This window comes from Aythya marila (genome assembly GCF_965140915.1).
Source record: "Aythya marila genome assembly, chromosome: 1".
Classification (NCBI taxonomy): Eukaryota; Metazoa; Chordata; class Aves; order Anseriformes; family Anatidae; genus Aythya; species Aythya marila.
Window position 1 is genome coordinate 199,688,514 of NC_139042.1, and position 15,840 is coordinate 199,704,353.

At 42.7% G+C, this 15,840-nt stretch overlaps 1 protein-coding gene across 4 annotated transcripts in view; it reads right to left on the reverse strand.

The window, feature by feature from the left end:
* ELAPOR2 (endosome-lysosome associated apoptosis and autophagy regulator family member 2) overlaps window positions 1–15,840 on the reverse strand; it is a 101,551-nt gene that overhangs the window by 11,206 nt on the left and 74,505 nt on the right. For 3 of the 4 annotated variants that reach the window (XM_082762148.1, XM_082762146.1, XM_082762149.1), the window contains 8 exons: window positions 12,600–12,780; window positions 11,758–11,886; window positions 10,701–10,791; window positions 7,965–8,067; window positions 6,738–6,875; window positions 6,239–6,502; window positions 5,157–5,330; window positions 3,511–3,700 (listed from right to left, as the gene is read on the reverse strand). In XM_082762148.1, the coding sequence (XP_082618274.1) occupies window positions 3,511–3,700; window positions 5,157–5,330; window positions 6,239–6,502; window positions 6,738–6,875; window positions 7,965–8,067; window positions 10,701–10,791; window positions 11,758–11,886; window positions 12,600–12,780 (1,270 nt within the window). The remainder of the gene's footprint in view (window positions 1–3,510; window positions 3,701–5,156; window positions 5,331–6,238; window positions 6,503–6,737; window positions 6,876–7,964; window positions 8,068–10,700; window positions 10,792–11,757; window positions 11,887–12,599; window positions 12,781–15,840) is intronic. The other variant, XM_082762147.1, reaches the window with a different exon arrangement.

Below are 15,840 nucleotides of genomic sequence, written 5' to 3' on the forward strand. Positions count from 1 at the left end.
TAGCTCCTAGGGACCTTAATATATTCAACGGAGGCAATGAGAGAATATTCCTATTCAATATGCAGAACTGCACAGTTGGCATCCCTAAGTGCCATTTCCCAAAAATAAGAACACTAGAAGCAAAACCAAGTGTGGGAAAAAAAAAATGTTATTCCTTGGAAGATATTAATTAGATAGCTAAAAAGCCACAATGACTCTCTCAAGAATGACGATAGTTTTGACTAAGAGTCCACCTTGGATCCAAATAGCAGTAAAGAAGCAATTTAAATAAAAACATTGGCACAAGTTTAATGGAGGGGGAATAGAGAATCAAATAAAACTCTATTTAAATCAAAAGTTATGAGTTACAGAAATATGATAATGGATGCTAAAGACTTCAGGGAAAAGCTTGTGTTTGGCAGCACTAGAAAAATTGTAGGTCTGAGGCTTTTTTAGAAATACTAGAAATAAAATATACCTTATGGATGGGAAAGGCAAACTTCAAGCACTTTAAAATGTAACCATTGTAGTAAAGAAAAAACAGCAGAAGATCTTGATATCTTTTCTCTGTATTAAGAAAAGATCAGGACTGCCTGCTTGCTTTCCAAGACAATGACTGAACACCTCATTCTTCCAGCCCCCTAGCAAAAAAGGATTTTCTCATCTACTTGGGATGCACACTTATAAACTAGCAAACTCACACCTAACAGTGACCAGGCCAATGGGATTTCCCACATACAAATATTTGTCCTTAACAGAGCTTTTAACAATAGTGAAATGCCAGAAAACTGATAGAGAGGGAATATGGTGTAGAAATCCAGGGAGGACAAAACTGAACTAGATGATAAAGTGGCTAACAAATATGATGTGGCAGACTAAATGAAATGGGAAGTGGAAGATGAGTTATAGTTAATGGATTGATACATAATAAGTACCAGTCAACGTGAATTTAAGAGAACAGCTCCTGTTGAACAAATCTGATTTCATTCCTTGAGTGCTGATGAATTTGTTTTCTAAAGAAAATTATGTAAATTTATCAAGTATTTCACTAATTACAACAAGATTTTAATTAAAGAGTTAGTAGTGTAATATCAATTAAGTACACACTCTGGATTAAAAAATATTTAACTAACCAATTATGAAATTATCTGGCCATGGCAAATTGTCATCAAATATGATATGACACCAGACTTCTCTAGGCAATGACGTTGGAGTCCCAAAACGCATGATGATCATCAGTGATATACAAGTAACTATATAATCACTACTGGTAAAGTGTAGAAAAGACAAAAATTAAGAGGAACAGGAATACAATACAGAGCAACTTCATTCACTTGGTAAGCTGGTCCCACTGAAACTAAACATATCGTAATGCAGCCAGGTGCTGCAAGAGATGAAGGCCAGTCCTGAAGAAGAAAGAACATCCTTTGGATACTATAACTCTGAAAAAGATCTAGAGTGGGCAACAGAACTAAGAAGACATCATGAAATCCCATGAGTTTGGAAGAGCTCCGATATTCAATCCCTGCATGTAATGCAAACATGAAAGTGATTTTCATTCCCTTTATTGTGAATTAAATGCTGGAATAGTATTTCAATCTGATGCCACACTTTAAGAAAATAAATAACAAGTTACAGAGGCTGCAGAAAAAGACTCAGAAAAGTATTCAGATGTTTGAGAGAAATACATGATAGCAAGAGATTTGACAAACTTGGTGTGCTTCGTTTATGAGAAAAGTAGGCAAGACAGGGTGTGATGAGCAGGTGTGAAGAACCAAGTGTACAAAATATTTCTCCAGGAAGGAAAAAGTGGCTGTGAGATGGAAGAAAAATATCAAGAAACAAGTGCTGAAAACTGATGCCAAGCAAACTCAAACAGGAAACAAAGCTGCTTAAAAATAAAATGCAGAGATGCTGTTTGGCCAGTGAGGAAAAAAAAAAAAAAAAAAAAGAAAATGATAAAGAAATACCTACAACTATGGAAAAGCTTTTATTTCTGGCAGTCTTAAAAGTCCAGGTTGAATGCTCTTCCAAAGATGTGCTTTTGTCAAACACGAGTTTCTGGGCTCAACGCCAGGGAGCAAGTACAAACACTCTGCCTGAAATGGATAGGTGAACAGACTAAATGACTTCATTGTCTGATCTGGCCTTAGACTCTGGGAACTTGTGAGCCAGAACAATGCAAAACATAATGGTGTGCACTGCCCCATGCTGCTCTAAGCCTCCTCTTTCCTCACCTAATTATGTCCCAGCACCATCTTCTTCTGAAATTGCCTAGTGGAGACTTGGCATGGGCAGAAACACTTGGACTAATGGGACTACTACAGTGACTGGTCTTACCCTACACAAGATGGGCAGGAAACATGAAAGAAAATGAGTTCTTTTTAGTTACATTCTCCAGATTTTTGTGCTGAAATTCTGTGCACCATGGGACCCTCAAGACGAAACTTGGGAAGAGTGATTAATACAGGCAAGGAAAACAAAGGATGAGGGTGAGCCCTTACTCTTCTGCTAGTGCCATCAGCTGAACTGAACCAGCAGTAAAAGCAATGGAATTTGTCAAGATCTGCTTCACAGTTCAGAAACAAAGTTTGACCCCGGGGCTGAATCTTGGACTGCTCCCTACTCTGCCCCCATGGTAAAGCAACACTGCTGAGCTGAGAAGGATTTACTCTGCAGTCCTAAATGCAATCCTTTGCAGTGCAGACAACATCCATGACAAGTTTCCTCTCTAAAATACATCCACATATATTAAAGTGGGTCCAGAGGAGACCACAAAGATGATCAGAGGGCTGCAGTACCTCTCCTCTGAATACAGACTAGGAGAGCAGGAGATGTTCAACCTGAAGAAGAGAAGGCTCTGGGGAGACCTCATTGTGGCCTTTTAGTATTTAAAGGGGACTTAAAAAAAAAAAGATGGAGGGCAACTTTTTGCACAGGTTGGGACAGGACAAGGGGGGATGGTTTTAAACTAAAAGAGGGGAGATATAGATTGGATGTTAGGAGGAAATTCTTTACTCTGAGGGTGGTGAGGCCCTGGCCCAGGCTGCCCAGAGGAGCTGTGGCTGCCCCATCCCTGGCAGTGCCCAAGGCCAGGCTGGATGGGGCTTGGACAGCCTGGGCTGCTGGGAGGTGCCCCTGCCCACAACAGGGGAGTTGGAACTGGATGGGCTTTAAGGTCCTTTCTCACCCAAGCCATTCTATGATTCTATAATTATCTTCTACAGGACTTCAGAATACAAACATTTGCTCCATGTCAGGTACATCCTAGACATACATCAGGTACATCTTAAACACAGGAGAAGGATGAAAGGGATGTATGTGATAGCTTTCTTTCCCACGTTTTTGGAGCCAAAATACCATAACAAACAGCGGGCTTCCCACAGAAACACACTAAGCATGTGGTCCAGGTGCACATTCAGTTTTCAGGGACTAAAAAGTCTCATTTACGGTGGTTTGGTTTTATTGTTTGTTCTGTTTTGTGATCTAAAGCATTCACTTGCAGCAATATGCAAAGGACAAAGCACATACCTAAGAACCTGTCAGCAAGGCTGTTGGACTGCAGAGCCAGGGCTGTTCGGAAACCCTTGCTGTCTGAAGGAATGATGGTGGACTGACAGACAAAAGCTCCCACGAAGTTGGAAAAATCTTCTGATTCTGCAACCATGTCCTTCAGAGTAACATCTGTGATATTGTCAGTGCAAATAGCCATCTTTTTCCCCTGCAGACAACCAGGAAAAATGGGGAAGCTGTTGGTGGCTGATAGGATGTGGAGAAGTTTGGGAGAAATTGCAAACTTCCTGATTGCAAACTGTATGAGCTTCATTCCTGTGTCTTAGAAACAACTTGATGTTTCTATCACAAGAGAAACAAATTGCAGCATTAAACTGCCACTGTGAAGGCTCCGATTAAGGCCTCGTATAGACTTGGGAACAAGATGTCACCTCTGCTATATGTCTTATCAGAAACCTGTGTACAAAGCACTTTTTTCTGTTTATCTTGACAGCACAGTGCTTGCAGAGCATAATAAAATGGCTTGGAAAAAAATTAAAAAACAAAAAAACACATATTGTCTGTAAATAATATACTGTAGAATATCTCTTTATTTGGAGTTTAAACCAGATAAAATATTCTCAAAGCATGAATACGTGAAAAACATAAACTGATACATAGCCTTCAAGGCTGCATTAATGTCACATGTCAAGACCAATGTTAGAATCTCAGAACAGCAGCAGTGAAAGACAAATCAGCAAATTCAGCAGGCCTGACCCTCCAAAATGCCAAGCAAGCAGACTTGGTGCTATGGTTGACAGTACTGTAGTAGTAGGGAAAAATGTTTTGGAAATGAAAACCAGATCCACAGGGGAGTACCTTTGTGGATCTGTTTGTCAACAACTAATTCAGGTGGGTAAATACGTATTTAAGCCCCAAAGAATGCAAAACTCTGTAAAGAAATATGACTACTGACTTGCCTGAGCTTATGCATACCCTTTGGTGTATGGAAAAAAAACTTCAGAACTTTACAGGGAAAAACATTAATGTAAATTGCACGCATTGGCTTTCATGGGGTAATACCCATCACTGCTACTGCTCCAAAATGTCAATGTATGTATGTGACAATATGCTCTGGTATCCTCCAAATCCCAGGGAAAACCCTGACTCAGGGAATCAGGCTGTAATATGCCACAGGAGAAGCAGAAACTGTTCACACTTGTGGACTAAACACATTTTTACACCACTTCAAAAGGCTGCAGACAAAGTCAGCAATGAGCACCTCAGCCACTGGCAAGCCTGACTAGGAGTGTGCAGAGAGCAGGGTGACAAGGGCTGTGCTGACAGCAACATCTCCAGCCAAGTCACAAAGAAGTAAACATATGGAAAGTAGTCCTGAAAGTAACAACTGAAACACTCAGACTCTGAGGATGAACTAAAAGACTGAAGGCATGAGAACAGCCAAAAGGCAAGGATGTGACCGTGTTTTCAATTCTGAGAGTTACTTATACCTTAAGCACTGTCATCTCCGTGCTGGCACATCACATGGCTGCTTATGGCCACCTGACTGGGGACAAGATCCAGAGGAAAGCATTTGCACAGTGATGGTGAGAGCTCAGCTGTGAGGGGAGCCCAGTTTCTGTCTCAGTGTGATCCCCCCAGCCCTCAATGCCCGCAGAGCTCACCTCATTCCCACACAAGCTGATGTTAAAGAAGTGGAAGAACTTGGTCCCACGGGAGGTGAAGCTGGGCCCGCTCATTAATGAGCCCACCTGGCTGAGGTTGCTAAAATCATAATTCAGGCTCTGGTTATCCTTGAAGTATGACACCATGCAGTCACTGAAGCAGGCAGAGTGGTCCTTCAGAGGAGGAGAGGAATACATTAAAAGAGCAGTTATGAACCAGCAGCAAACCATACAGTCAGCAACTGGGAGTTAAAACAAGGAGGCGCAGACAGGACTGCTTTCCTTGATAAGGATGGAGGGGGATTTGTCCTGTTTCTGTGATTCACCTTTCCCCTGGGAAAATTCCCATTCTTGTTTCAGTCCCTTGCAATCACATCTCAGAAGGGCTTTGAAGTTCCTAAGCCTTGACTTTCTGCTGTCCAAGAAAATGCAGTTTCTTGATTTGTTTTGTTGTGGGTGCTTTTAGGATCCCAATGTCCCAGCTTAAAACCCTGTAGATAGACCAGAACCATGGCCTCACTTACACTTGCATCTTGCAAAGGAAACCAAAAATCAGAGCTCAAGAAACGGGGACAGGATATGAACTCAGCTGGAGACAAGAAGAACATGAATGAAACCGAGCTGTTCTTCAAGCCCCTGTGCAGTTCCTTGCCAAAGGATACTGCATGTGATAAACATTTATCAAGGTTTAAGGGCAAGTTCATACAAAACAAATTTGTTACAGGTTCCTAAAGGCACAGAAACATCATGCAGCTGGGTAAGTCCCTAAGTTTAAACCAGCAAGAGTCTGAGACAGTTTTAGGTGAAAGTAATGTATATGTTTGCCCTGTTCTTACACTGTCCCAGTACAGCATTTTGAAAGCTTCTTGGACCATTTTTTTGAGCCAGTGTGGTCAATTTTATCTTATTAAGTGTACAAACCTAAATTAGACTAGGGACATATCTGGAAGAATGGACTTATTGGTTACAATCACAATCCCGTGCTAACAAAGCACATACCTGTAGGAAAGCAGTCAAACTGCCCCTCTGAGTGCTTATATTCCAACCTACCCCTCACTCTGAGACAATCACAGCTTCTGTACCTTGTTGCTCTTGCTGCCAGGCCCGCATGGGATGCAGGCCTCCCTGCCATAGACCTGGTGGATGGACAGGAAGGTGTTGGCCGGACACTCCTTGCACTGGCTGGTCTCCTTCTCGATGTAGTGTCCCGGCGGGCAGGGCACGCAGGATGAGCCTGACTGCTCGGAGACTAGCGCGCAGGCCCGGCAAGAAGAGGAGACTCCATCCACTGCGTTGGTCACCGTGATGGAGTAGATCTTTGCCATGTCGTTGATGAACTGCCTGCTCTGAAATGAGAGCCAAAGAAACCACAGTGGTTCCATCATGCCATTGCATGTGGGCATTGACTTATGCATGCAGCTGCCTTTCAGCGTGGGTGGCTTATCCACAACTGCCTCCCAAGTGATGCTATATGGTGACCCCTTACAAGAAGACTGTGAGCTTTGAGGGAAGGCAAGTGCTCTCACAATGAGTGTCCAAGGAAAGCTGTGTTTAAAGGCCTATGTATAAAGAAATACTTACATCTTGGCCCTCATTTATTCTCTGAAATGCCCAGGTAAATGTGAAGGAAGCATTTTTGGAGATGATGTGAGTGTAGGATTGTTTCTCTTTACTTCTTTCCCATGATTCCACCACATTAGTATTTTTTCGATTAATATCCTATAAAACAGAGACAGTTAAATTAAAAAGAAAAAAGTGGGGTTATACTATACTAAACATTAGTATTTTATAATATAGTAATTAATATATATATAAAGGACTTTACAACTGCATTTAACATTTAATAAAGGAGAAAACATATTCATCCTGCTTTTCATCACTGGCAATTTTTCAGCTGAGAATAAGTGTTTATTCAAAAAGATGTTCTTATTCCCACAGCAGTTAATTTAAAGTCCTATGGCAAATTATGAACATTATGAGGACAGATTCAGCACAATGGTTCTTTCAGATTTCAAATTCTGTTTATGTATAAAATACATGGGTACCAGTGTACAGAGAAGGGAAGATTAAAATTCAAAGAAATATTGTAGCTTCTACCACCTTTGGATATCCAGTTTGCTGGTGTCTTTAGTGTAACAGCATCAATACTTATGTGAGAAAAAGAAACGTGCCGTCTATCTTTTTGTTTCTTATTCTCCATCAGCTGTAAATGACCCAGTGGAAGATGGAGTAGATTTCATTAAATTACCACTAAATACAAAAAAAAAAGCACCAGCATCACACTGCAATGGAAGGGGCAAGAGAGTGGTCAGACATTCCATTACCTTCCTCAGCTGATGGATAACAAAAGTAAAAACAATGGCACTTTGTTTTCACAGACAAATGTCTGCTGTACTACAGATTCTCCAGGTCACTGGCAGGACCAAGACTAAATTTCCAAAGTTGCCTTCTCCCATCCCTCTGTCCTATTCCCTGACTTGCAATGCTTTTGAACTTCTGGGGGAAAACCTGACCACACAAGAGCCACTGAGAGTTTTAACAGGGGAAGTTCGGCTCTTTGATGTCAAATGATGTCTTTTAAAATAAACAGACAACCAAGAATGGCTCACAATTCAAGCGGTGGAGGAACTCTGCTAGATCATTAATTAAATCCTTTCTGCAAGGGCACTGCAGATACTAAAATAATGTCATGCTTAATCTTAGTCATGATAAACCAAGTACAACTAATCACGCCAATGTAGAGGTATTAAAGTGACATGTGGAATACCAGGCTCAGTCGTCAGTCATGGAGAGAGAGGTCTCACTTACCGCCATAAAGTACAGCACACAATCTGCTGAACAGATGGTCTCAAAAATAAAAGTAATCCGTCCTAGTTCTGACCCAGTTGCTCCTGTCACTGATGTCGGTGGTCTATTTAACAGAGACGGAATGAAACATTTACAAGGTGCTCTCCAGACATGCAATAGTCAATCCTCCCAATTGCTTTTTGTACAGCAGAGAAACCACTGAAATCCTGTCACATAAAACCTGCCCTTGCAGAACCACAGAGACCAGGTCTGCACAGCAGCTCTGCACTGAGTATTGGGCACAGCAGGATTATTTTTAAGGGTTTGACTTCTTTATGGTACAGTTCCCTCCCTACAATCAATACCCAAATTTGAAGGTATCAGTAGGGAATCTTATCACTTAAATCTGTTACATAGGAGTAGCTTTAAGTGATTTGCACTGATTCATTTGAATCTACATTTCACCGCTAGAAGATGCATTCAGGAGTTTCATGCAAACCATGAAATATTCAGAGTGTTCCCTTGCTAAGTATTAAATGCTTAAAAATACCCTTGACTCCCCCAAGCACTCAGCAGCAGGGACCACTTTGGAGAATCCCCTGTGACTACAGCAGAGAAATACTAGGAAACACCTGCAATGGAAATGACTGCAGCTCAGAAATGACTGCAGTGGAGCAATGCTGGGACACACTGAGCTTTCCATGGATATATTCCTTGCTTCTCTTTTATTTTCATTGTTCTTTGGCCATACTGTGAAATAAAAAGCAGGGTTTGCTCATCTGATATAAGAAATCACAACCCCACTCAGCTGAGATACAGCAAAGGGAAGGTGAGGTGCGTTTTGCCGTACCTTATTCATCTTAATCATAGAATCATAAAATCATCTAGGTAGGAAAAGACCTTCAAGATCACCAAGTCCAACAATCAACGTGACCTACTGAGTCCCATCTCTAAACCATGTCCCTCAGTGCCACATCCATACGTCTCTTAAATACCTCCAGGGATGGAGACTTCACCATGTCCCTGGGCAGCCTATTCCAATGCTTGACCACCCTCTTTATGAAGAAATTCTTCCTAACATCCAATCCAAACCTTTTCTGGAGCAACTTGAAGCCATTGCACCATGTCCTGTCATTTGTCACCTGAAAAAAGAAACCAACACCCTTCTTGCTGCAATCTCCTTGCAGGTACTCGGAGACAGCAATAAGGTCTCCCCTTCAGCCTCATCTCCATATTAAACAATCCCAATTCCCTCACTCACTCCTTATAACTCATTTTCTAGTGCTTTTGCCAGCTCTGTTACTCTTCTCTGCACATGATCAAGCAACTCAATTTCCTTCTCATATTGAGGGTCCCAAAGCCGAACACAATATTTGAGGTGCAATATGTAACAATATAATAATAATATAAATAATAATATAAATAATATTTGATACTGGGTCTGAGCTACGAGTCTAAGCTCACTCTTCTGAAAAAGAAGAGACACAAGCACAAGGTAATTCATCCTATCTGAGGATCCATGAGAGGTGGGATGTCCTGTTTTCCCAAGGTTCCTGCATCTCTCCATTGGCTCTAGGGCAAGCACAGACTGTACAGGCTGTCTGGAGCTGCAGTGCAAAGTCACATGGGACCCATATCCACTCCATGGCATGTTTAAGTTGGTTAATTTGGGATGATTTAGAAACAGAGGGATATCTTTTCTCCGTTTCCAGACAACCGACCAGCTGGCATCTCAGACTCAAGCAAACACTACTGAAAACCAAAGTCTTACAGAATTGTCTGCTGCTATGGAATGACTGGAGACACAGGACTAAATCTAAGTTCTTTCTTGTCTCATTCATGAGATCTTTCACAGTAGAAATGCCATCCAGGGGGACCTTTACAAGTTTGAGGTGAGCCTGTGCGAACCTCATGAGGTTCAACAAGGCCAAGGGCAAAACCCTGCACCTGGGCCGGGACAATCCCAAACCCAAATCGAGGCTGGGTAGGGAATGGATGGAGAGCAGCCCTGAGGAGAAGGCATGGTGGTGGATGAGAAGCCCAACATGAGCCAGCAATGTGTGCCTGCAGCCCAGAAAGCCAACTGTGTGCTGGGCTGCACCAACACAGCGTGGGCAGCAGGGCAGGGAGGGGATTGTTCCCCTCTGCTCTGCTCTCCTCAGCCCCCACCTGGAGCCTGCGTTCAGCTCTGGGCCCAGCACAAGGACAGGGATGGATCAGAGCGATCCAGAGGAGGCCACGAGGATGCTCAGAGGCTGGAGCCCCTCTGCTGTGGAGCCAGGCTGAGGGAGCTGGGGGTGTTCAGCCTAGAGAAGAGAAGGCTCCGGGGACACCTCCCAGTGGCCTGCCAGGGCCTGAAGGGGCTGCAGGAAAGCTGGGGAGGGACTCTATGTCAGGAGGTATGGTGGTACAACAAGAGGAGTGGCTTTAAACTAAAAGAGGGGAGATTTAGATTGGATATAAGGAAGAAATTCTTCACTCAGAGGGCAGTAAGGCCCTGTCCCAGGCTGCCCAGAGGAGCTGTGGCTGCCCCATCCCCAGGAGTGCCCAAGGCCAGGCTGGATGGGGCTTTGGGCAGCCTGGGCTCATGGGTGGCACTGGGTGGGCTTTAAGGTCCCTTCCAACCAAAACCATTCTTGGATTCTATGATCTTTACACTTCAGAAAGGAAAACTCTGTTCATTCTAGAGGTAATGTGAACTAGGTGTAAGAGGCAGAGGTAAATGAGAAATAAATGGAAAAAAATCCTGTTCCTTACTTAAATCCTGGGATGTGCAGGTTCAAGATAAGGTAGTCATTATCAGAGCCTCCTGCCCCACTCTGGATGTGGTCACCAGCCACCTCCCAACCTTCATGGGACAAAAAAGAACAGGTTTTCAAAATGGTTCATTGGTCATACAGAAAAAAAAAATATATATATATATATTCTGTGTTACCATATGTTTTTAAACAGTTCAGTGCATTACTACCAGATGTCTGGTATAAGCTGTAGAACAGTATAATAACACTTTTGAAAGAAAAAAAAAAATAGTAACTGCATTAATTGCTGACTTCATAGGCAAATGTCAGCTTGGAATCATTTAACATTTCCTAACCTGTGCCAATCTTCCCATCAGAAGGAATGATCCATCTGATCTCTTCCAGCTTTAAAACTCAATCAGTCAATCAATCTGTGCATTAAACGTTAAGCATATACTTCAGTGCACCTCTCTAAATGTAGAATTCAAAGTTTGAGTTACATCAACCTGCCAGGCAGATCACATGGAGGGAAATCTCTCAGCAAAGGCTGGAGGTGAGAGAAGTCCTGAATGGGATCATTTTCACAAGTGAGCTGTGACTGCTCTCTGCTGCTATTTTAGTAAATACGCAGAGAGATAGCTCTGAGAGCTGAATGAACAAAGACCACAAACTTTAATTAAGTTTTCCAAAAGAGTTATGTGTGTCTTTGAAAGTCATAGTTACCACAAAACATGAACAGAGAGAAATTAGAGAGAATTCAAACTGTTTTTTTTTTTTTTATCAACAGGGCTATTCAGATGCATCAAAGTATATGGTGGGATGTCTTTAGCTCAGAACTTCATGTCAGCTGTATCTCCTGCCCTCTTCTGGTATAAAAAATGTTTTATTTCCTCTTTGTGATATTTAATGACACTGCTTCCTGCAGGAATTATCAAGCTTGGTAAAATAAAAGAAAAGAGGGAGAAACTCTTTGTGATTCACAGCAAAGAGCATGTTCATTTTGATGAGTGCTCCATCACAACAGTGACCAGCACAGGATAAAGACAAGCATGTAACAGTACAGGGCGTTGGCTCACCATTCATCCCGTCACACTTTGAGTTGCCAACATTAAAGCAAGAAGTCTTCATGTTGCTTGGCAGGATGTTCCACCACTTGTACTCAAAGCCAAGAGCTGGTTCAGTCCCAGCAGGGCAGGCTTTGCACTCTACAGTGAGAGAGAGTAGGAAAATGAAATAATGCAGTGAAACTACATCTCAAATAATAATCTAAGAATATAATTAACTTATTTATAATCAAATAGTCAAAGACATATGGGGACCAGAAGAGTGTAAATGAGACTAGCATTTTATAAATCGCAGATCATAACTTCACAGTAAGTGAACTGCAACTGATCCCCCAAGCTGTATTTCCTTTTTAGTGGCTTCAGTTTAAAGGTTGACCCTACTTGTGGTAAATGCAAGTCCCCTCAAAATTCTGTAGGTGACCACTGGGTCAACACACCTCAGAACCAATGAAACATAATTTAAGCTGGAAGTTGTTGGCAGAGTGCTCATCTGACAGTGCTTGAAATGAGATTTGCACAGGGAAGAGCTGGGCATGGACAAAAATATAGATGAAAAAGAATTACTGACTGTAAAAGTTCTGATTCCCTTCTCAGAAACCATTAAAATTCCCCCTAGGATGTTTATACCAGCCAAGAAATGCATCCAGAACACAGCAGGTCAATGTAGAGTAGCAATCCCTGATAAGAAAAGACTTCAGAGGGAAAACAGATATTCAATACCCTCTCTCCAATGGTGTTTACTGAGAATTTTATACCAAACGAATTCCAGCTTATAATGATGCGTCATTAAATTCAGCCACATGCAAACAGACAACTGTTTCTGGGGACACAAGCAGTTTTTTGTGGACTCTTACCCTGTGTACCATCTGAAAACGTGCCCTGTGGGCAAGGAGTACAGGAAGACGAGGCATTGCTGTAAAAGCCAGGATTGCAGGGTGGACAATCCTTCCTCTCTCCAGAAGGAGGTAGGGTCAATGCATCAGGGAGATCCTCTCTGCAGATCTTGGGTTCAATCCACTTGTACATGATCTGAGTCTGAAAGGAGAAGACACTGAGCTCACATGACGTGTTAGGCAGCTTTAGGGCTAGATGCACATATCAAAGTCTCCTTTGTATATTAAATGAGGGTATTCCCAACATTTTATGCCAAATATGAACCTTGCACACCGGAACAATAAAGGAAAAGGCAAAACAGGAAAACAGAAGTGACTGGGCTCACAGGCAATTCCAAGATGTCAGGTCTTAAAGAGCAAAGCAAAAATATGAGCTTAAAACAACTACTACAGTTCATTGCTATTTATCTAGTTTTCCCACACAATTACTATTTATCTAATGGATTTTCCCACAAAAATGTTTCTGAGGAACACCAGATTAAGAATTCTAATAACTCCACAAGGAATCTCTGCATTTTGACCATACTTACCTTACATATTACTTCTCAACTATAAAATCCCTTTATCTGAAAGGTATCTTATCAGAGAATGTCACAAGCTTTGCATTTTCTCCACACTGGTCTATTCTTTGCAAATATCTAAAGTTCTCATGGGTCATTTCCACCTACTGAGCAAATTCCAGGAACACACAGGAACAGTCCCAACTCTTCTCCAAACCCACCACGCTGCATAAGGAGTAATTTACAAACACAAACATGAGTGAGTCCTTAATGTTACCGTATACAGAGGTATTGCCTTTCCACCATCACCTTTCTTGAAGGCAACACAAGTTTTCAGGAAGAGGCTGAGACAGATCACCTGCAGAGTCAGGTCTCAAATTTTCATCTGCCTTTAGGTCTATCCTTCATGGGGTTTAATATCTCAAAAGGAAAATTAGCTGAGCTTCAGAGAAATCCAATTGCTAAGACAATAACCTGGCCAGAGCTCCCACTCTGGATTCTTCCACCCTTTGATCCCAGCAGTGCAATCAGGGGTCCTTGAGACCAGAGGCATGAGTACAGAGTTTGGTGGAGGAGATTTTAGCTTCTGAATTTGATCCTTGCTATCAGGGCATATGCCGCTGCCACCATGGGTGTTGAGCTGCTTGTGCTCAAGGCTAGCCCTCTGATAACACAGACCTGCTCAAGAAGTATTGACCAGCTTTAAAGCTGTTCAAAAAAATAAAGTAAAAAAGGTTGAAGAAGCCTATGCACAGGCTCCTGGGAGCTGCAATTAAACTGAGGATATTACCCGTGGTCTCTGCCTGAGCTGTGTTACAACCACGTCCATGCCAGTCCATGTACCCTGCTGATCCATATCCTGACCATTCCTTGTGGACTTGATGTTCCAGCCTGACATCTGTCCTACCTCATCACTATGGATTTATTTGGCAGCATTGACTGAATCTGGCTGCTGGTGCTGGATCTGCATTGATCACTTTGCTCAGGTACAATGGGACTGCTCCTTCTGTCAGAGTGACATCTCTCTCTGCACCCTTTGCTGTACTCCTCAGCTCCCATCTCCTCAACCCTTGTTGATCAGCCTGCCCAAACACTTACAGGATTTCCTGAAGTATTGCTGTCTACTTTAGCAGCATCAAGGGTACACAGCATTTAAAATAAAAAGGATCAGAAGCTAGCAAAGTGCCTGTGTGGTTGCCCAGAGCCCAAACACACCATACACACTCAGGTAATCCTACTGTGGCTGAGCAGAAAGAAAGGGGTCAGAGTGCCCACTGCTACAAAAGTGAGGGTTTCTAAGGCTGGGGCTGAAGCAACCAGCCTGGGATTTTTAAAGCAGAAGGTGAGTGAAAATCAATAGGAGTCAAGTGCTTAAATCTCCCAAAGCCACTTTACACATGAAGTGGGGACAGCAGGAGGCAGACAACAATCTGATGTCCAGTGAAAAACCTGTCTGATTTTAGTAAGTCATGGATCAATACACCTTTAGGCTGGTGCTTTTCAGCCACTGTTCACCTGCAGATTGGCTGCAGAGTCAGGTCCTCTGATTGAACTGCGTCAGTTGGAGAAAAGGCTGGGGAGCACTGCAAACTTTGACTGATTTCCAGAGATGCCAAGCACCAAGCAGACCTGAATATTCAGCCAGTATCTGTGCATTAATGACATGTTCTTATTCCAACCAGAAGATTCAGTACCTGGGGGTGTAGGAGTGAATACTGCTGCTAATTCCTCAAGTCCTTGCAAGAAGTTAACAGAGCAAGAATTAGCAAGACAAGAACAGGTTGTGCAGCCGGCTAGCTCTGGGACTAAATTCACTGATGCTCTCCTTATTAAAGCACTCAGTCTCTCAGTTGCATTTTGGAACCAATGAGGAGATCTCAAAATAGTCCACCCTGCCAACAAGTATTAGGCCATCAACCCATGGGTGCTACAGATTTTGTCTTCTTGCTGTCCCAATCAGTTCTAAGAGATAGGAAAGGGAAGAAAAGAGGCAAAACAGGCCTGACCACATGCCCATCCACCTCTAAGCTTCACATCCCAATAAGTGGGAGTTACTTCACCAAATTCCACCATGTGACTGCTGGGACAAAGAGCAGAAGAGCTCCAAATTCAGGCTGCTCCACCCAGAGATCCTCCTATGAGAGACTCAGTAGACCTAAGACCCCTGGGTGAAACAACCCACTGAGAGGTCAGGCTTTTGGGGGCATGAGACAAGCATATTATATGCAGTTAGGCTCTGCTGCAGTACATGCACTCCCAGGCTATATCTATACTGTTATTTAAACAGATCATAGACTCTTCGTTTACACTAAAACCAAGGGGCATGGCACATATCAAACACTCTTCCACCCAAAATGGGTGTAGTCACATCCAGTGCTCCTGTGCTATGCCAGCACCTGAATTATGCCAGGGCATTGCTGGGACAGGGCACACTGGCACAAGCCAAACATTTGCCAGGAAAGATTGCTCAAGACAGAACAGTAAGGTCTATTCTGGGACAGCACTTCGGCCTGTGCTCCAACGCTGATTTTTTGTATGAGCACAGAGGCAGCATCAAGGACCCAGTAAGAAAAATCACAAGTGCAAGGAGCTTAGCATTTACCACAATGATTTTTTAAGTAGATTCAAGACAAGCAGATTTTTACAGAGAAAGCAACTAAAGGATATGCCCACAACTCAGAGAGACTCAGTTCTGGAAGCAA